Source organism: Colossoma macropomum, unplaced genomic scaffold (assembly GCF_904425465.1).
Source record: "Colossoma macropomum unplaced genomic scaffold, Colossoma_macropomum, whole genome shotgun sequence".
Taxonomy (NCBI): domain Eukaryota; kingdom Metazoa; phylum Chordata; class Actinopteri; order Characiformes; family Serrasalmidae; genus Colossoma; species Colossoma macropomum.
In genome coordinates, this window is record NW_023496042.1 from 54,599 (window position 1) to 77,771 (window position 23,173).

Here is a 23,173-nt window from a genome sequence, read left to right on the forward strand (position 1 = left end):
CACCTGGTTTCAGTCTTCATTGTTGGGAAGAGAAAGACAAAAAAATAGGGGTTACAAATGCATCTACCTAAATATTCCAGTAACACTCACACACAGTAACTAACCTTCATAGGTAATGCAGATGAAGTTGAGTTTGTGGTCCTCAGGCAGGCTGACCCACTGCTGACCTCCTCTAGACTGCACCACTCCAGTTCTCTCTACAGGGCTGCAGTCTTCTCCTCCTGTCCCGTTACCTGGAGCCCAGTTCTGGTAGCAGATAGACTCTCCACTCACCCAGAACCAGAAGCTGAGGGTGCAGGTGTGACGCAGACCCAGCCACACATGTTCAGTGGAGGCTTTCTGTGCCACCTCCTTCACCCAGAGCTGGATCTCCTCAGAGTGAACTGAGACCAGATCCACATGATTCACTCTGCAGTATCTCAGAGCTTCTCTCCAGGTCAGAGTCTCATTGATCAAGATCAGCTTATCTGGAAGCAGAAGGAAAAAGGTCAACCGGGATAATACACAATAACGCAGGGATAGGAAGAATTAGTGATAGTCAACGATGCAATGTTGTTTGACTTGCTCATGAAGTTCATCATAAAGTGTTCATCATAAAGTGTTTTTTTATGCACAGTAAATGGAATAAACAGAAAGAAGCACAATGACTGTCATGACTGTATTTATAAATGGAATCATGGAATACAGTGGCATGCTAATTTTTACGTCATTAATTTTTTTAAATTGTTACGTCAGCTAACAGACGCCCGCGCTGACTAACATCGCGCTGAGTGATGGGGGAGAGGGAGGGGCCATTCCACCCACCCAGAGAGAGCGAGGCCAATTGTGCTCTCTCGGACTCCCGGCTACGGATGGCTGTAGCATCACCAGGGATCGAACTCTTACATTTTTTAAATAAAGTTTGGTCACCCCAAGAGATGTGAGCTCTCAGGTAACTTTTACCAAGGTCTCAGACCTTAATTAGCTTGGTAGGGCTATGGCTTATTCAGATACATCATTATAAAGACCAGGTGATGCAAATTTCAAAGTTTTATAAATACTTTGGAGATTCTGGAGTGGTGGTGCACTGTTCTACTGTTCAGCACACATGTGCAAATATGACCTTCTTCAGAATCTTCAGAAGAAAACCTTTCCTGCATCTTCACTACAAAATTTAACTTTACTACAAACCTGGTGCATTTTGGGAAAACAAGCCCTGTGGACTGATAAAGGTAAAATAGGACTTTCTGGTTGAAATGGGAAAGTATATTTGGAGAAAAAGGGTGCTGAATTTCATGAAAAGAACACTGCAACTATTAAGCCAAGGGGTGGATTGATCATGCTTGTATTGCAGCAAGTGGCACAGAGACCACTTCACTGCTAGAAGGAAGAATGGATTTGATTAATTACCAGCAAATTCTGGAAGCAAACATCACACCATCTGTAAAAAAGCTGAAGATGAAAATATAATGGCATCCACAGCAAGATAATGATCCCAAACACATCTCAAAAGCCCTTTCGCTTTGGGTCCTTTTTCTTTTTTATCTCTGTTATTTTGAAACTATAAAATATAGAAAAAAGAAGGAGTCTTGTGTAAAATATTAAATGTGTCATTTTTTTAAGCCTTTTGGAAATCAGGTTGTCTGTGACTCGCTTAGATATTCACAGTAACAGAATTCTGACCTGGGGTGCCCAGTGTTTTGCATGCCACTCTATGTATTTACTGTTCTATACTCACTTTTTAATTTATGCTATACACACACACACACACACACACACACACACACACACACACACACACACACACACATCTTCTAAGCCACTTCTCCCTCTGCTACTGAGGTATTGAAGTTATTTATAGCAGCATACAGTTCAGTACAGTTTTTTGGTAACACTTTGTAATACGGTTTCTTAGTAACCCAGAAACTATGCAAGGGTTTTTTTTTGTTTTTTTTTTTTGTTGTTTTTTTTTAAAGAAATGTTTAAAAAATTATCAAGTCTGAGGTTTGAATACCAGTGTTTCAAGGTCATCTCCAAACTACACACAATGAGATACACTATGCTAAGAAAAACTTTGAGTTCATCCATGGGTTTTGCAGTAAACAATAACAAATACAATGCAGAAGGTAAACCACCCAAACTGAATAATAGTTGAATAAGTGAAATATTACTCACTCTCATGACAGATGAAAGGGTTTTGTGTTGAACAGTTCACATCATGCCAGAGACCCTGGTCAGTCATAGACACTGCAGTACAGTTCTCAGTCCAATCCAGACTAAATGGCTGGTTAGATGGCCAGTATCTGAATGAGCAGTTACTCTGATCTGACCACTTCCAGGTGTCATTAAACAGGCCAATCCAAACAAATTCAGTGATTGAATGGTTTCTAAATTTCCAGACCTCTTGGTTCTCAGTCTGCTTCCTCACACTGGCCAAGTCTGTGTAATGTTCTCTGCAGTAGCTCTGAGCATCTTGCCAGCTCTTTGTCTCATTGATAAATATGTATTTAGTAGTGTTTGTCTTGTTTTCTGAAAGACATTCAAATTAATTGATTTTTAAAATGATAAAATGGATGAATTACGTTATTCATGTTTCAAATTTTATAATCAACAATGATACAAATATTAAGCAAATTGAGTATTTTAGACACTAAGTTAATAAACTGACAGTGTCATTAACATGTATATGTTCTTACTATCATAACACACAAAAGGATATGATTTATAATAGCTTTCATCAGTCCAGGTTCCAGTGTCGTTCTTCACTGCAACATAGTATTGTTTCCTGGCATAATTGTTTGGCTCTCCACTGTTCCAGTGTCTCCCTCCCTGTACAAATGTTCATCTGCCAGAGACCACAGCCATTTCCCAGTGTTCCTTCTGTCTAGACCGATCCACACAAAGCTTCTAGTTTTATCTTTCAGAGTAATATTCAGCTTCTTCATCTCCTCCATGTTGTTGATGGTGGCCAGATCAGTGTAGTTCTGTCTGCAGTAGCTCTGAGCTTCAGTCCAGGTTTTACTCTCATTCACAAAGTGATATCTATGAGGAATGTATGCAGATACACCACAGACAGCTGTGAAGAACATGAGAAAGAGCCTCATTATCATGTGAAGTTAAACTGGAGTAGAACACAAACAGCAAACATGTAAAATTCTATTTAACTGGCCAACAGGTGTTTACTTGCTGTCCATGAATATTAAAATAAGTAAACATAATGTTAATAAAACAAGTAGTGATTTTATATGTATTAATGTATTTGTTGAATCATTTCCAAATGGCAGTTTAGATGGTTATGTATGTCAACTGTCTTTTGTTTTTCTTTTGTTTTTTTGTTTTTTTTAGTAAATCATTTCAAACAATTTCATTAGGTGGCTAAGACTTTTGCAAAGTACTGTTTAAGAGTAAGAAAATAAGAGGACTCTCAAAAACTCTTTGCCTTAAAGACACAGACACATACACACACTGACCTGAGATAAGGAAGAGAACAGAAACCCATTTCTGATCCATTTCTGAAAGAAAAGAAGAGAAGAAAGTACATTTTTTGCACAGTGCTGTGAACAAGTATTTCCCCCTTCATCAAACTACTTTGTTAGACAAAGATAACCCAAATAAACAGACAATGCTGTTTATAAATGATTATTTCATTTATTGAAGGGAAAATGCTATTCAGCCCTACTTGACCCTATGTGGAAAAGTAATTGCTCCCTTAGCTAATAAATAAACCAAAATTATGTGATTAGTGGGTTCAATTGTACTAGCCACTCCCAGGCATGATTACAGCACTTAAATAGAAACTGTCTGCCAATGTGAAGCAGGCTAGAAGGTCTCAAAAGCAGCACATGACACCAGGTTCTAAAGAGATTCAAAGACAGATGTGAAACAAAGTCATTGAAATCTACCAGTCTGGAAAGGATTACAAAGCCATTGCTAAGGCTCTGGGACTCCAGTGAATCACAGTGAGAGCCACTATCCACAAACAGAAAAAAACTAGGAACAGTAGTGAAATCTTACCAACCTACCAAATTTTCACCAAGAGCGCATTGCCGACTCATCTAGGATGGAACCATGAATTCTGCTCTATGTCAGGAAATTCTGAAGGATAATGTCTGCCCATCAATTAGTGACCTAAAGCTTAAGTGCAGTTTGGTTATGTAACAGGACAATGATCTAAAGCACAAAAGCAAGTCCACCTCTGATTGGCTCAAAAGAAACAAAATGAAGGTTTTGGGATGGCCTATTCAAAGTCCTGACCTGAATCATATTGAGATGCTGTGGTAAGACCTCAAACAAGCAGTTCATGCTTGAAAACCCTCCAATGTAGCTGAATTAGAACAGTTCTACAAACACAAGTGGGCTAACATTCCTCCACAGCGATGTAAAAGACTCATCACTTATCATAACAACATTATCACAAGTGTTTGATTGCAGTTATTACTGCCAAGCATGTCACAACTAGTTATTAGGTTATTATTATGAATCTTTATCTTCAATAAATGGAATGATCATTTTAAAAGCTGCAAAACTCATGTGTTTACTCATGTTGTCTTTGTCTTATATTAAATGTAGTTGGATCATGTGAAACATTTAAATGTAACAAATGAGCAAAAATACAACAAAGTCAGGTGAGGTGCAAATACTTATTCACAACAAAGTACATTTTTGTTAATATCACACTATTAACAAATAATGCAACATATCTAGCAGTAGTAGTGCTTAAGTACTTGCGTCTTGTTCTTGACATGTTTTCCATTGTCTTTGGCTTGTTTTGTTCTCCATTATTGGTCTTGCCATATCTGGTCACAGATTTTTCTGTTTCTGCCCAGATATTAAAACTTTGACTATCATATGATGCCCAGGATGGTGGATGTGAAGGAATTAGTGTGGTTTTACTGAGGGAACTAAGTTTTTTTTTTTTTTGTGTGTGTTTTTTGTTAATTTGAAGCATGCATAAGCATGCCTGTATCTTGTACATATATACACAAAATATACAACTTCATACAAATATGAACTTTGCATTCATAGATTTTATCTTTCACTAATAAATGGTTAAATCTAATGCATTTCCTTCATTACAATTGTAATGGTGGCAGATGGAACCAGACACTTGCAGCAGAGGCTTGGGTTCAAAAGTTTAATACCAAAGGGGATTTTCAAAATCACAGTCTGTAAATGGGAAGCAAAGAGTTGAAAACCAGAATATCAGAACAGAACAAAGGGGCAAGACTAGAAACGTGCCACAAACAGAAAACAGATCATACACAGAGTACCAGAAAATAACACAGTGCAAACGCACATGAGAGTGACATTACTTCACAGAGAAACTAAGCTAAAGCCCGGGCTTATATACTAAACTAACAAACACAAAGAACAAGGAACAGGTGAGAGTAATTAGAAATCTGGTGAACTGGAACGGTGATGGATCTGTTTGTCTTGGGTCACGTACAGCAGCAAGGGGTTTTGGGAAACGTAGGCCCGAGCGACAGCATTGGTTGTAGGCTGAGCCATGTCGGAAGGAGGCGTGACAGTACCCCCCAAAGGAGCCCAGGACGGCCGAGTAACGGGGGCAAGTGCAAGTGACCACCACCTACCCAACCGGAGACATCTCAGGGCGAAAACCCAAAGCGGTATCGGTGCTGGACGGAAGTAGGGCTACTGGAACGGACTGGACTAGTCTGATGGGTTGCTATTGCTGAATGATCGGAGGTACTTTCCTAACTCTTGATTAACTCTTTCACACTGTCCATTGGATTGTGATAAATAACCTGAGGTGAGACTGACGTTGATCCCTAAGTGTTAACAAAAAAACAGACCAAACTCAGGAGGTGAATTGTCCATGATCAGAAATGATGTCTTCTGGTATGCCATAATTTCAGAAGATGTGTACAAGGCTGTATCAAATGCAATAGGTATAGATATAAAGGTAATGAATCTTGCTTCTCTAGAGAAACTCAACTATGGTGAGTATAGTGGTAAAACCCTCAGAAGGGGGCAAGTCAGTAACAAGATCAATCACAATGTGTGAACATGGCCATTCTGATACAGGCAAAGGAATGAATTTACCAGCTGGGAGTGTTTTAGAGGTTTTACTCTGTGCACATATTGAAAAAGATGCTACAAACCTATGAATATTCTGCTTGAGAGTCTTTCACCAATAGCGATTAAGTAGAAGTTATCAAGTTGTTATCAATCGATCCAGAAATTGGTCGGGCACAGAGCTTGTTGGATGAGATTTGTAGAGTGGAAGAGAGAATGGGCTTGGGCTCAGACAGGATCTCTCTCTCCTGAACGCTCTGATGAATCTGGGGCAGGGCATTGGCTTTTGAATTATGAGGACCAGAGTGGTATGAAATACTAAACTGGAGAGAAACAGAGACCATCTAGATTGTTTAGGGTTGAGATGCTTAGCTGAACGTAGATATTGTAGATTTTTATAGTCAGTGAGGACCAAAAATTGGTGAGCAGCTCCTTCTAGCTAGTGGAGCTATGAGAGGAGCGGCAATTGTGCTAAAATAATGAATAAACCTTCTATGGATGTTGGCAAATCCTAAGAATCTTTGCAATTCTTTGATACCCGTGTGTTTGGGGGGGTAGGCGAAGTGACAAAAGCTTTAACTTTCTGATCTATCAGAACACCCTGAGAACTAATAACATATCCGAGGAGGGAGACTCTTTGGAGATGAAATGATGAAATTCCCATTTCTCACCTTTGACAAACAGGTCATTTTCAAGTAAGCGACTCAAAACTTGATGTATTTGTTGCATGTGTTTTATAATCAGGGAAGTAGATTAATATGTCATTTATGTATGCTATGACGATTTTCCCTATCATGTCACGGAGAACGTTGTTGATGAAAGACTGGAAACTGATGGGGCATTGGCTAAACTGAAAGGCATGACAGAGTACTCATAGTGCCCTCTAGTGATAATAAATGCCGTCTTCCATTCATCCCCCTCTTTAACACGTACTAGGTTGTAAGTGCTACACATGTCTAATTTAGGGAAAACCAGGCACCACAAAGTTGTTCTAGTGCAACAAGGAGTCAGAGATAGAGAAAAAGTGAATATTCGGTGATGTTATTGAGGGGACAGTAGTCTATGCAGGGTCTGAGACCTCCATCCTTCTTCTTAACAAAGAAGAATCTGGTTGCGAAGTGGATGGATGACTAAAACCTTGACCTAGGGCCTAATCGATATACTCATATACACACGGGATTTGGGCAAGTAGCCACCTCTATGATGTCCACTGAGCAGTCATAGGGACGATGAGGGGGAGTTCAGTGGCATTTTACTGAACACTTCTGTAAGATCAGACTATTTGGAGAGAATTGGTGAGGAATGAGTGGTCTCTGGGTTTTCTATGGTGGTTGGTCTAATTCTAAGTTCTGGGGATGAAATGGGTTCTTTGTGGAGAAAAGTGGTCTCTATTAAACCAGGTTCTGTGACAATAGAAATGGGATCCACTCCAACAGGTCCTCCATCCAACGCAGTGACCTTGAGGGGCATCTGAAGATCTTGTACCGGTATGTGTAGTTTAACCATAGAGCAATTACCTTGTTTGAGCTTGCACAAGAGTTCTCTATTAAAACCACGATCTTGAGGATGGTCAAATACAGTCTTAAAGTCTTTCAGAAATTACTCATAAGACAAATCCTGTAACTGACATAACCCTACAGTAGCCCACTCCAATGCTTTATCCAAAAGATGTGACACAGTAAAGGTGGTCTTAAATATGGTTTATATGATTTGCAGATCATTGCATTCTATTTTTATCTACGTTCTGCACAGCGGCTCAACTTTTTTTGGAAATGTGTTTATAAATTATACACATTCACATCACATAATATATTCCATCAATGCTACTGAAGGAAGAAAAATACGCAATCCTACAAAACAGGCAGTTTTCATTTTACAGTTACTGTGAATACCGGTTTACATTAAGTAGACTAGATGTCCAAATGAAAATCTGTATTTTTGTTGCAGTTGTTGAGTTTACTGACGGCTTTCATGTTATAAATATACAGAATGTACTGACAGATGGAGATCAGGTGGGCAGACCAGTTTGATTTCCCATTGGCTGACTTGGCTGAGCTTGAGGTGTGTTCAGCAAACACTCGGCTTCATAAAAACACTTCAGAACAGAGTACAATGGCTCTACATGATTACCCTATAAAGAAGAGATTTTTGAGATCTGAGCTTTTCCATCTGGACTTTCACTCCTGGAATGTGGTTCCAGTGTGTTCAACCCTGTCAATATAATTGTTTTTGAAAACTAGTAATTTTTAAAATAAGCTGCTTTAATGAACCATTACTTAAGATAATCTAAAAGTCAGCTAGCATGCTGAAAACACTCAAACACTCTTCAAAATATGAGAACACTCTAAGAAATATGCCAATAACAATATATACATTTTTGCCATGTTTGAGTCAATTCCACAATAAAACAAACTGAAAAATATCAGAGGTGCAAACATGAATCCATCAATACAGAATGTAAACTGAATAGAAATGCAGTGCATTACAAAACTATAAAAGCACAGTAATAACTGTAGATGAGCTTCAATCCTGTTTTCCAAGTGAAACTGTTATATTAAGAAATACTGACTGGAAACATTTAAAGACTAGGTTTAGGTGTTTTTGGGTCTTGATCTTGACTTGGTCTTTGTATGGTGATGAAAAGGTGTAGCCTTGGACTTATCTTAGGCTTAACCAAGATGATCTATTCTACCGCCCCAGTACGTAGTCCTATGTTTACATATACTCATTTCATCACAAAAATCACATTAACCTATATCAGATTCCATTATAAACACTAAAATAATATATAAAATGCTGGGAAATTGAATTAATGTTAAATCAGTGAATGTCAATCCTACCTCAGTGTTTGTTTTTCAGTTTACACTCTTCATGCACTTCGGTTTGCTTCTCTTCACCTCGTGACTCTGTATACTGTCATCTCGGGACATCTCTGTCACTTTAACCCCTCCTATCTGTGTCATTAGAATTCCTGATAACCGATATTATCTGAACCACACTACAGGTTACAGTTTCAGTGCCACAACACACTTTGCATGAATTTCTGTCAACACATGGTCAAAGACAGCGACCTTTTGTTTTATATTTTAATTCCTGATTATATATATTCATGCAAAGCATGTTATGGTCCTGTAGACACTGAAACTCCATCCTGTAGTGTGGTTCAGATAACATCAGTTAGCAGGAATTCTGATGACACAGATGGGAGGGATTGAAGCGGACAGAGATGTACCAAGATGAGAGAAAAAAAAACAGACATGCATGAAGTGGAAAATGAAGTGTGTATATATCTCCTAGCCCTAGTTTTTCAAATGTATTTTTCATTTGGTGCATCTGTATATTAATGTTCAGCAGTACTGAACCATGACTATTATAGCTAGACATTCAGTTCAAGAAATAAATAATAAAACTTGGTCAGAAACTAGGAACTCTACAATAATGCTTATTTCTGCTAGTGCCCCCTGAGGGATTCTGTCCGTATATTTACAATAAGCTAAAAGAAATCCACATGAACATTTTTCATGGGAAAAATTTTATGGGAGAGTTTACTTGACTGTGTCAACCAAGATACCACAAAGGAAAAAAAAATCTGATTGGATCATGTTCTGATTGGTCTATTAATAATATAACACTTTTTTATTTCGCAGAAATCATTAAGTCTAGATGGATTTGAGGTTCCCCACTGATGTACCAGACAAGCAAACAGGCTGTCTTTTTGCACACGGAAATGCCAGTGATGTGTTAGTTTAGGGAAAGTCTGTGTTTTGCATGTGTGTCGCATTTCATTTTGGACAAAGAGGTGCCTATGAGATCATTTGCAAATATGCTGCGTTGAAGTCTACTGCTCAGTACTTTTAAAATGAGGTGGATGGTGAAACAACATCATAATAATTGTTACAACCACATCCATTCTGCCAACAAAAGCTTAAAAAATTATTTTTCAATTTTACCTCAGAATCTGGTGACAATCAAAAGTTTATTAAACTTTCCAGGGAACACGGCCTGGTGAGGCTCAGTGATGAGGCCAGCATGGCAAGGCTAGAGGCCAGAGCTGGCACGAGGAAGTTCGACACCATGCTTAACACTGCGAGGCTGGAGGCCGGAGCTGCCATATGAAGGCCCAAAGATGAGGTGAGGAGTGCAATGTGGGTGACTGATGGCATATCTCTACTGTGACTGGCTGTGCTCACATGCACTAAGTGCACAAACAGGCAGGTCACCTATCACCATACAAAGTCCAAACATGGAGTCTACAAAGAACACACCAACTGCCCACAGCCCAGCACAGAATAGCACAAGCCACATGTCTGTGCTAATAACAGCTATGAAAATTAAATTGTCAAGGGTGTACCTATGAGGCCCTGCGCGATGCTGCTTTGCATGGCCATGCCTCCTGCATGTCTACAGCCAATTGTAGGTCACTACAATATAATCCCTCATACTACAAGCTTATTTGCATTTAAAAGATATTTCATTTAATGCTACTTAAAGACTGAATGTTTAAATCAATCAAATGTTTAAATCAGGCTTTATTGAATAAATAACAAGATCTTAATAAGCCTCCAATATGCGTTCCTTAAAATAGACTGTCGGGGGTGGAAGCATACAGGACATGTGCTTGTGATTATATAAATGAATAGAGACCAAGAGAAGCTTATAAAGACTTGAACTAAAATGAACTTTTTACCTTTATTTTAACTGACAGAAATAATATCTCAGTTACAAGTGATATTAGAAAATGCAAACAGTTATGTAGAAAAAGATAAGATTATAAATACAGCCTCATAGGAAATTGTTTTATGCATACAAAATACATACACTACTTTACAAAATACATACAATATACATGCTTACACTAATGGTGCTTCAATCAAAAGGAAATTTATTGCACTAAATAAACAACATTCAAACTATTTTCAGTGATATAGTTGACTGAAGGAGAAGCATGTAGAATTCAGATAATGTAATCAACTATTGGAATAGTATTTACAAGTAGGGCTTAAGATACATATGTATGTATGTATTTATGTACATATATCTATAAAAGAGCTTTAAACTTATTCATCAAAAGGCATCAAAACCTGAATGCATGAAAGTGAAATTGCCGCCTTACTCTGTCGAGAAGACAAGCTGGACCTTCTCTGTTAGTGTAGGATGGGTCCTTGGACACTCTTGTGGCATGGGTGCACTCTGCATCATCCAAAGCAGCTTCGCTGCAGCAGCGGGGCAGGCAGATGTTCAAAGATTATACTGCGCCAGTGTTAAAAATAACACTGCGGCCAACAGATCTTTCACTCAAGCGATGACCAAAATCTCTGACCACTGACATGAAAGCAAATTCAAGGGTAAGTCTAGAATGGACTGAATGACTAGAGTCCTGCTTTGACAGATGGGGAAAACTTTCCTTTATTATCTGGGCCATGTTATTCGTCGTATATATATATATATATATATATATATATATATATATATATATATATATATATTAATAACTCATCACTGTCCATAAAAAAAAATAACATATGTCTCCATTTTTGTCAATTTTTAATGTTTTTACATGACTTCAACATGCCAGAAGTCCTTTATGTCATGTGTAAATTTCATGATAAATGGACCAATAGAAATGCTCTAAAATCACTTGGAATAAAATCTCTTTATTACATATTAAAATAGACAAAGAGGTATACAGAAAAAAATATAATTTGTGGATAAGACAGGCATACAATTTACACTCAAAGTTATTTTATGAAATATTGATGCTTAAATTATATTGCATTCTGGACGTGGTTCAGGAATGAGGTCTATTATAGCTTTGATGTATAAAAAGGTAAAATCTGCATACTAAAAACACAGGACTATATGAAACATTAATTTTGGTAGATTAATACAACCCTCGCTATCAAGAAAAGCAAATAAAAATGATAAAACTGTAGATCTGCTGATGCTGGTTATGGAAGAGGATCCACCTGGTTTCAGTCTTCATTGTTGAGAAGTGAAAGACGAAAAAGACAGTTTACAAATGCAAATTACATCAATATTTCAGTAACACTCATGCACTGTAACTAACCTTCATAGGTGGTGCAGATGAAGTTGAGTTTCTGGTCCTCAGGCAGGCTGACCCACTGCTGACCTCCTCTAGATTGCACCGCTCCAGTTCTCTCTAAAGAGCTGCAGTCTTCTCCTCCTGTCCTGCTACCTGGGGCCCAGTTCTGGTAGCAAATAAACTCTCCACTCAACCAGAACCAGAGGCTGAGGGTGCAGGTGTGACGCAGACCCAGCCACACATGTTCAGTGGAGGCTTTCTGTGCCACCTCCTTCACCCAGAGCTGGATCTCCTCAGAGTGAACAGAGACCAGATCCACATGATTCACTCTGCAGTATCTCAGAGCTTCTCTCCAGGCCAGATTCTGATTGATCAAGATCAGCTTATCTGGAAGCAGAAAGGAAAAAGATAAACCAAGATAATACACAATAATGCAGGGATGGGAAGAATTAGTGATAGTCAACAATGCAGTGCGCTGTGACTTGTGCTTTATGCGCAGTAAATCGAGTAAACAGAAAGAAGCACATAAATGGAATCATGAAATACAGTTGCATGCAAAAGTTTGGTTTCTGTGAATAGTTAAGTGAGTAGAATATAAACAGATCTCTAAAAAAGCATCAAGATGAAACATTCTTGTAAACATTTTAGGCAAGCTTAACATATTATTTCTATTTAAATTATATTTATGTTTAAAATGAAAATGAAAGGGGCTCCATGCAAAAGTTTGGACACCCGAAGGGATTTGAGCTCTCAAATAACAAAGGTTTTAGACTGGATATGACTTGGTAGGGCTATGGCTTGTTCAGAAACATCATTATAAAGGCCAGGAGATGCAAATTTCAGCTCTACCTGTATGTGAACAAGGTCACCTAGTTTTATGTTTGAATTGCTGTATGTAGGCCATATGCCCTTCCTATAGTGGCCCCACCGACTTACCAAACCAAATTTGCATCCCTGATTGTTAATCACAATACTGGATAATCTGAAACTTACAAATCATACATAAAAGTTAGAAAATGTTGGAAAGTAGTTAATTTTATACCTTTATACCTTTTATATGTTTTTATGTTTCTATTAGTGTAGTTGTCTCTAAGGGCCTGATTCTCTTATGTCATCCTGTTTGGCACTTTGACACTAAAAGGACAAAGAAATGTAGGAATACTAAATAAAAAAAAAACATCCTATAGAGGGAATTTTTATTATTGTTAATTTAGTTAATTTCATTTGAAATTAATACTTAACTTCAAGTTAAAATGTCAGCTCAATTGTATAGGTACTTAGTCTGAAAAATAAAAATAAAAATGCTTTGAATTTTGCATGCTTTTAGGAATTATGAATGTTTTTTTTGTTGTTTTGTTTTAACAGACAGTGATTTAAATGTAAAAACATAAAATGAAATTGCTACTGATATTTAATTTTATATGGCATTTCAAATATTGATTTACATAATGAAATATTTCACTTATTTTTTTTTATTTCATTATGAAAATAAATGTATGTCTAACTAATGAGTTTAATCGTGCAAGATCATGCATATTATAATATGCATATTTTTAAACTGTGGTGTAAATATTGCATTTCTTTTTGTATGTTTTACATCAGCAAAAAACAGGAATTTTAGGTTGGTTACAGTAAATGGTCAGAATGTCATGTTGGACAATGCAGCACCTCATGGGGGTAGATATTGTGCAAAAGAAAAATGCTTAATTAATTGCCAGGTTTTGAGACATGAGACATGCCTCTGTTTAGCACATACATTTGCACATACATGAGCTACTTTATGAGCTGTTGATGATAGATTTAATGTCTGAAATTTAAGTAACAGTGTTTCACGATCATCTCAGAACTACACACAACTCTGAATATGGCCTTATCTTTGCACAATGACATACAATATGATAAGAAAAAAGAGTTTAGCAGAGGGTTTTGCAGTAAACGATAACAAATTCAATTCAGAAGGTAAACCAACTAAACTGAATACATTTTGAATCAGTGAAAAATAACTCACTCTCATGGCAGATGAAAGGGTTCTTTGTTTCGCAGTTCACATCACGCCAAAGACCCTGGTCAGTCATTGACACTGCAGCACAGTTCTGCTGCCAGTCCTGACTAAATGGCTGGTTAGATGGCCAGTTTCTGAATGAGGAGTTACTTTGATCTGACCACGTCCAGGAGTCATTGAACAGGCCGATCCAAACTACACCAGTAATTGAATGTGTTGCAGATTTCCAGATCTCTTCGTTCTCAGTCTGGTTCCTCACACTGGCTAGGTCTGTGTAATGTTCTCTGCAGTAGCTCTGAGCAACACGCCAGCTCTTTGTCTCATTAATCAAATATGTATCTAGCACTGTTTGTCTTGTTTTCTGAAAGACAGTCAAATTGTTCAGTTGTTAAAATTATAAAATAAATAAATTATTACATTTTTTATGTTTCTAATTTCATCTCCCAAAAAAGAACATTAGCACACATATCTTGAGCAGTCAGATTCAGTATTTTACAGAGCACATTAATAAACTGATAATGTCATTCATTAACATGTATATGTTCTTACGGTCATAACACACAAAAGTGTTTGATTTATCATAGCTTTCATCAGTCCAGGTTCCAGTATCCTTCTTCACTGCTACATAGTATTGTTTCCACGGATTATTGTTTGGCTCTCCACTGTTCCAGTTTCTGTACGTGTCTCCCTCCCTGTAGAAACTTTCATCTGCTAGAGACCACAGCCATTTCCCAGTGTTCCCTCTGACTAGACCAATCCAAACAGGGCTACTAGGTTTGTTGTTCAGAGTAGCATTCAGCTTCTTCATCTCCTCCATGTTGTTGATGGTGGCCAGATCAGTGTAGTTCTGTCTGCAGTAGCTCTGAGCTTCAGTCCAGTTTTTATTCTCATTCACAAAGTGATACCGATGAGGAACGTATGCAGATACACCACAGACAGCTGTGAAGAACATGAGAAAGAGGCTCATTATCACACACACACACACACATTTTCTAAACTGCTTATCCTTCTGGGTTGCAGGGGGCAGGGGGAACCTCAGTACTGTGCAAAAGAGAAAAATATATTTAACTGGCCAGTAGGTGTCTACTTGCTCTAAATGAAGACTAGAATAAGTAAAGATAATGTTAATTAAAAAGTAGTGATTTTATATAAACTAATATGTTTTTTGAACCATTTCCAAACCTCAATTCATGGCAGTCCAGTGTTATTTGTAGTTAACATCAGGTAGTTATCATCCAGTACATGTTCTGGCTAACTAATTCTTTCTAAAATGAACTGTGCTGGTGATTAATTTGATAAAATCTGTAAGATGTCTGGGGGCATCAAAAAGACATCCAGAAGTAAACTTGTGTTCTTCAAACCAGATTATAAAGTATCTAGAAAATATCATAACTTTTTACTGTATTTATGGTTTTCAGTTTGTATTCCAATATTATACAGCAGTTAGTTCTGACCACGCAAGCTGATTGGTTGAGAAGCGTTGTAACCATGCTGTTATTTCGCCATAACATCACATTTTTTTCACAAACACTGTATCACTCAGACATTGTAAATTGCCCCTAGGTGTGAGTGTGTGTGTGTGAATGTGTATGTCTGTCTGTCTGCCCTGTGATGGACTGGTAACCTGTCCAGGGTGTATCCTGCCTTCCGCTCAAAGACAGCTGGGATAGGCTTCAACTGAGCTAAACTTGATATTGTGGCAGTTTTATGGCTCAATCCGATTTGGTCAGACTCTGAAGATCAGACTACACGTTTGGCGAATGGTATTCGGTTCATTTCTGGCTAATTCCAGGTTGTTTAGCTGTTCTTCTGTCACAGCTGCCGACTGAAAAGCTGCTCAGTGGTGACAGTTTGGGAATTTTGTGTAATGAGCCAGAGAACGAACTGCCAGCTGTGCAGTAAGTGGGCGGAGCTCGTTACTCTGAAGTAGCAACAAGCTGCTTGTTAAGGAACTATAATTTGGCGGAAGGAATTGCTAACATTAAAACATATTAAATGCCACATTCACAGCCCAATTTATTTATTTATTACTTTATTTATTTAACTGTTGCATAAAAGCAATAGAATGCTCAAGGTCGTGTTATCGCGAATATCATCACGATTGTGATGATATTTCACGATAACACTCTCCTTCTTGTGTTCTTTTGCTTAATTAGATGGTTATGTATGTTAACTGTTTTTTATTGCTAAAATAAATAGTTTGAAACAATTTGATTAGGTGGCTCAGACTCTTAGAAAGTAGTTAAGAATATGAAAATAAGAAGACCAAAAAATGCTTCTTCTTGATAAACTGCCTTAAAGACACATAAACACACACTGACCTGAGATGAGGAAGACAACAGAAACCCATTTTGGATCCATTTCTGAAAAAAAAAAAAAAATGACTATTAGGTTCAGTTTCACTAGCCACTCCCAGTCATGATTTCAATACTTAAAAAGAACCTGTCTGACAATGTGAAGCAGGCTAGAAGGTCTCAAAGTCAGCATATGATGGCAAGATCTAAAGAGATTCAAATACAGATACAATACAAAGTCATTGAAATCCCCCAGTCTAGAAAGGGTTACAAAGCCATTGCTAAGGCTCTGGGACTCCAGCAAACCACAGTGAGAGCCATTATCCACAAATGGAGAAAACTTGGAACAGTGGTGAACCTTCCCAGGAGAGGCCAGCCTGCCAAAATTTCACCAAGAGCACATCAAAGACTCATTCAGGAGCTCAAAAAACTACCCAGATGAACATCTAAAGAACTGCAGGCCTCACTTGACTCCACAATAAGAACACAGAAAGTGTCATCCATGGGAGAGTTGCAGGACACAAACCACAGCCTTAGCAAAAAGAACACAAAGCCCGCCCCACATTTGCCAACAAACATCTAGATGACCATCAAGACTTTTGGGATAATATTCTGTGGACTAATGAGTCAAAGGTGGACATTTTTGGAAGCCATGGGTCTCATTACATCTGGTGAAAAGCTAACACTGCATTCCACCATAAGGACTTCATATCAGCAGTCGAACATGGCGGTGGTAGTGTGATGGCCTGCTTCAGCAGGACCTCAGTGACTCGTCATAATTGATGGAACCATGGATTTTGCTATGAGGAAAATAAAAAAGCAAAATGCTTGCCCATCAGTATGTGACCTTAAGCTCAGGCACAGTTGGTCTTTGCATGGTCTTTATAAGGTGTAGTCTTGCATTTTTTAATTGGGTGAGGAGCACATTTTTTTTTCAGAGCGCTGTACATATTTGTGAATATCACATTGTTACAAATATTTGTAGTAGTAGTAGTGTTGAAGTACTTGACACATTTCCCATTGTTTTGGACTTTAATAAAATGTAATTTAATACACTTCCTTCTTTATGTTAAAGCTGCAAGTATAAAGAAAAATTCTAATTCTGCATATAATCTTAAAATCAGATACTTATGAGTATAAATGTAAATCCTTTGATTTACATTAAACACCAGAAATTCTCCTTTTTTAGTACAGTTTCTTTGCAACTAAATGTTATTTTTTACATTTAGATACAAATACAGACAGAAATTCCATTTTTTTTTACAAAAAACAGAATTTTATTAAGAGCAGCTAGAAAAAAAACAAAGAAAACCTCGCTCTCTTAATGTTTAAAACATCACTGACTTGGTTGATAAAATAAGTTTTTTTTTTTGGAAAATAAAACTAAGAGCACCATATAAAAGCATGCAATTTAGTTGGACTTTCTTAGAAAGTACTGCTAAACTAAATAATATTTAGGAATCCAAACAAGTTTTTAACCATTGAAAAAAACCAACAACATATCAAAAGCTTGCCAAAGCAGCCATTTTTATAACTTATTTTTCATGAAGTGATCTAGGCTGTCAAAAACATTTATTATACATAAGTAAATATCTACATACTGAACTGAATGGCTCATATCATGCCAGTTTAGCTCACTACCAGTCATTATCTTACATTTATGTTGCATTAAATAATATTCTAAATTACAGAGGAGATTTTAAACTGATGGAAATTTTTAACCATAAAAAAATCCATAATCAAGCAAAATTTTGAACAGATATATCGGTACTGACATAAAATGGACAGCACAGCTGCACTTTTCTTCATATTAAACAATCCTGCTTGATTGATTACTTACAAAGATGAAAATCAATCTTCTGGTGTTGTAAATCATAAACATTAGCATCACATAATCTATTCCATCAATGCTACTGAAGGAAGAAAACACTGAGAGACCAACAAAACAGGCAGACAATACAGCTACTGTGAATTGCAGTTAATTACATTAAGTAGACAAGATATACAAATGAAAATCTCTATTTTTGTTACAGTTGTGGAGTTCATGACTGCTTTCATGTTACAAATATACACAATGTACTGACCAATGGAGATCAGGTGGGCAGACCAGTTTGATTTCCCATTGGCTAAATAGGCTGAACTTGAGGTGTGTTCAACAAACACTTCACTTCATTCAGACACTGCAGAGTACAATAGCTCTACATGATTCCCATGTAAATATAGATTTTTCAGGTCAGAGCTGTTTCATCTAGACTTTCACTCCTGGAATGTGGTTCCAGTGAGTTCCAGCACATATCCAACCATGCCTATACCATTTTGGTCAAATCTAGTAAGTTTTAAATTCAGTTTCTTTAATTAAAATTTACTTAAGATAATCTAAAAGTCAGCTATCATGCTGAAACTATTCAAATACTACAAAATATGAGAATACTCAAAGAAATATGCAAATAACAATATAGACATTTTTTTGCCATGTTTGAGTCATTTCCAGACATAAAACAAACTGAAAAATATCCTAGAGGTGCAGATATGAATCCTTTGATACAGAATGTAAATTGAATAGAAATGTAATTCATTACAAAACTATAATAACAAAGTAATTACTGTAGAATTGTGAGCTTTAGTCCTGTTTTCCCTATTTAAACTGACAAAGAAATCTTGACTGGAAGCACTTAAAGACTAGTTAAAGTTGATCTTGAAGAGGATTAGGTGTTTTTGGGTCTTGATCTTTACTTGGTTGTCTTCAAATTTGGACTTATTCTTGACTTGGTCTTTGCATGGTCTTGATAAGGTGTAGTCTTGCATTGATTTTATCACACAAACCACATTAACCTGTCTTCATTTCCACTATAAACACTAAAAAAGTAAATAAAAAGTTAGTCAGTGAATGTGAATCCTACCTGTGCGCTTGTTCTTCAGTTTCCACTCTTCATGCACTTCGGTTTGCTTCTCTTCACCATATGAGTTCATACACTGTCATCTCTGTACATCTCTTTCAACTTTAACCCCTCCCATCTGTGTCATGTGACTGATGTTATCTGAACCACACTACAGGTTACAGTTTCAGTGACTGTGGGGCCATAACATGCTTTGCATGAATGTCTGTCAACACATAGTCAAAGACAGAGACCTTTTTGTTTTTAACTTTAATCAAAGATTCTATAGATATGTAGTCATGCAAAGTGTGTTGTGGCCCCGTAGGCACTGAAACTGTGACCAGTAGTGTGGTTCAGATAACATCATTTTCTTTTTAGTCTTTGCCATAAAACCTGAAACATCCATTACATACAACACGCAAACTTGGAAGCCGCTGTTTTCAACTATTATTAACAACCAAATGCTGATCATTTGGACTCTAAATCATTCAGTCTTTTTGTTCACACTTTATTTTGAAGGTCCTCTATAGACGATAAATTACTAGCAATCTGTCTAGTGACAGCTGATTATCAGCATCATAATGGTTAGTGTTACATGTAGGTGTAGGTGTAGGCTGAAGTTGAGTTAGGTTTGGGTTTATGGTTAACGTAGCATTTAATGTTGTAGAGAGCGTCATGTTGCGGTAGGAGAAAGTTGTAGGTAGTTGCGGTAGTTGTGGTTCTGTCAGTGTTGTTAGCACAAACATGTTGTTTTTGTTATCCTGTTCTGGGCTGAGGGGCAGTTGATGTGTTCTTTACATTAACCATATGTGCACATTGTATGGTGAAATGTGACCTGCCCCACTGTCCCGGTCATTTAGATGAGCAGCAGGTCTCCCATGCTGCAGGGTACATAAAAAGAGCACTCGTTTGAACCACTATGTATTCCCGCATCTTTCTCTTCTCTGCAAGTGCTACAATTGTGGTCAGGAATGAGATAGCACCCACAGCAGTGTGAGGAGAAATGGCACTTCAAGAACTTTCCAGGCGAGAGTTGAGAGAAACGTAGCAAGTCTGGAGGCAAAGGAGCTGGCGTGAGGAGGCTCAACAGCAAGGTTGACATGGCGAGGCTGAAGGACAGAGCTGCTGAGGGAAGGCCCAAAGATGAGGTAGAGTGTGGTGTAGACGACAGTTGGCATGTTTCTACTGTAAACGGCTGTGCCCACAAGCACTGGGAGCACAAACAGGCAAGTTACATCTTACCATACAATGTCCGCACATGGGGACTGCAAAGAACACACCAACTGCCCAGCACAGAATAGCACAAGCAACATGTCTGTGTTAATAAGACTCACACAACCCATGCACCCATAAGGCCCTGCGCGATGCTGCTCTGCATGGCCACGCCTCCTGTGTGTCCACAGCCAGTAGTGGGTCACTATAATATAATCTATCATACTACAAGCTTAGTTGCATTTAGTACATATTTAGTTTAATGCTACTTAAAGACAAGCTGAGCGTCTACAAAGCATCTATAGTGGACCTTCAAAATAAAGCAATACTATTAAGTTTGTGGTGCAAATTGCCTTCTTAAATCCCTGTTTAGGACTGTTTTGCCATCTTATTAGTGATCATATGAATATGGAACACATCTAAAATTATTAGTCATGTATTCAACTCATTAGTTTTAAAGCAGCAATACTCTAACAGAGCACACTTGATGAAACTGAGGGCCTACAGGAATGAAATGCTGCCAATTCTGCCTTAAAAAGATTTTAAAAAAGTGGTTATTCATGGTCAGTAATTCGCACAACAATGTATTACCAAAATGTATACTGTGTGTTGTTATGACTAATAATGCAATTATAACTTATTTTCACCAAACACCAAACCTCCAATTATGTAATAATACAGGTCAAAATGAACATAACCTAATGCACAGTGAATGAACAACTTACAAATCAGGCTTTACTGAACAAATAACAAGACTATAATAAGCAAGACCTAACCCTAACCCCAATATGTGTTCCTTAAAATATACTTTGAGGGACAGAAGCATAGAGGACATGTGCATGTGAATATTTAAATGAAGACTTGCACTGAAATGAGCTTTTTACCTTTATTTTAACTACAGAAATAACTGGTCAATTACAACTCCTTATGATCACATATTAAAATACCCAAACAGATATATAGAAAAAGATATGCTTTTACATGCAACATCATAGGAAGATTTTTATGCGTAAGGAATACATACAGTTCATGCTAAATATATATTTACCAAAGATTGATGCTCAAATTTTATTGCATTCTGATTGTGGTTCAGGAATAAGGCCCACTATAAATTGTATGGATGAAAAAAGGTGAAATCTACACAGCAAACAAACAGAACCACATTAAAAATTCATTAATGTAAGTACAGGAATCAAGCCATTAAATTATTATTATATTATTACTTCAACCTCAAATGAGAGTCTAGGGTAATCCAAGTCATCAATCCAAAACAGGAAGAGAGGAAACACACTCATGCTAAGGATGCTTCAATCAGAAGGGATCAAACAAGACTCAAATTATTTTAAATCAGAACTCAGAAACTCAGAAACTTTGAAGCAAGAATGTAAAGAAAGCCTAAAGTGAGCAAATATATATGAATATTTTTATATATATATATATATATATATATATATATATATATATATATAATGTATGTGTATCTATAAAAGGGCGTTAAACTTTAAATCTGACAGCATCAAAACCTGAGCATATGAAAGTAAAACCGCTGCCTTGCTTTGTCAAGAAGACGAGCTGGACCTTCTTCAGTAGTGTAGGTTGGGTCCATGCTGTGGGTGTATACTGCGTTGTGCTTCGTTGCAGCAGCGGGGCAGGCAGATGTTTGAAGAGGCCTCAGTCAGTGACCAGGTGGTTTATATTTCATGGTGGCTCAGGGAGGAGAGCTTCACCCCTCCCAAGATGGTGGGTTTGCACTGGACAACTAGTTCATGAGTGGGTAAGGTGGCAGGACGTGTGGCAGCACTGCAGATGCACTTCCAAAGTTTTTGGGACCAGCTGGACTTTTCAGACTCACAGATCATAGTTCTGGGTATGCTCAGATTTTGAGGTTTCATCCGTTTTTTGACAGGAAAGGTGAAGTAATTGATCATTGGCGATGTGACAGACTTTTTCAACTTTATCTCTAAAATGGCTTTGGATGTGATAGTGAATGTTCTACATACTCTGGTCTATAGCGGTACTAATGGTCCTTTCTTTCTGGTTGTATCTTTGGACTCCATTAAAAATCCATTGAGATCAGATTTTGTTTTGCCTGTAAGCCATCCCCTCTTGAGATGGAGCCAGAGTACTGATTGGTTCTTTTCACATAAGGGTGATTAGCTGTTTGCCAATTCTAATTGGTAGTACACAGTCTATGAGCCCATCTTGAATTAAACCTTTCTTTGTTTTGGCCAGATCTGATTTGCATTGACTGGATAAAAATATTTTAAGTACCGTAATAGTTTGAAGCATTACCTTTAAATCGGTAAAACTAAGGAAACAAACAAAAAGAACATTTGTTTATGTTTTGTGACAGATGGTTTGAACCCATGGTATCTGGAACCAACACACATACTAAAACACAAGCATGTACCTTATTGTAGTATCTAGGTGTTGTTGGTTACATGTAACTCAACCACAATACAATTGTTAACTAAGAGAACAAAAGGAACCACAAATGAAAGAAAATATGTATTCAGGTTACATACTTATTAGATCTCTAAGGTTTCCTACAAGAAAATGATTATATGGTTAAGATTAACAAGGTGATACTCATTCAGTACTCCTACCACCAACTGATATAAGGGACACAAGTTTAAGGAATTAACTAAGTACCATAAAAGTAATATTCTTTACAAACAATAGGAAGTTGTAAACATCAGGCAGACATGTAAAATAAGAGTTCTGAGGAATG

General features: G+C 37.4%; 2 protein-coding genes and 1 long non-coding RNA gene across 3 annotated transcripts; all 3 read right to left on the reverse strand.

The window, feature by feature from the left end:
• Positions 1–27: 27 nt before the first annotated feature.
• LOC118804342 (macrophage mannose receptor 1-like) lies at positions 28–2,476 on the reverse strand (the record flags this gene model as incomplete). Its single annotated transcript, XM_036564828.1, has 2 exons — positions 28–467; positions 2,155–2,476. Coding segments are annotated over 2 exons (690 nt in total), but the record flags the coding sequence as incomplete, so codon positions are not given.
• Positions 2,477–3,029: 553 nt separating this feature from the next.
• On the reverse strand, positions 3,030–8,960 carry LOC118804343. Its single transcript, XR_005006977.1, has 3 exons — positions 8,856–8,960; positions 3,450–3,491; positions 3,030–3,055 (listed from the first exon to the last, which is right to left on the reverse strand). It is a non-coding gene; the product is annotated as an uncharacterized LOC118804343 (long non-coding RNA).
• Positions 8,961–11,722: 2,762 nt separating this feature from the next.
• LOC118804341 (macrophage mannose receptor 1-like) lies at positions 11,723–19,333 on the reverse strand. The gene is made up of 6 exons (XM_036564827.1): positions 19,255–19,333; positions 16,382–16,423; positions 14,610–14,999; positions 14,067–14,421; positions 12,083–12,445; positions 11,723–11,992 (listed from the first exon to the last, which is right to left on the reverse strand). Exons 3-6 carry the CDS (start codon positions 14,649–14,651, stop codon positions 11,988–11,990), a joined length of 765 nt encoding a protein of 254 aa, XP_036420720.1. The 5' UTR covers positions 14,652–14,999; positions 16,382–16,423; positions 19,255–19,333; the 3' UTR covers positions 11,723–11,987.
• Between the last annotated feature and the right edge of the window lie 3,840 nt (positions 19,334–23,173).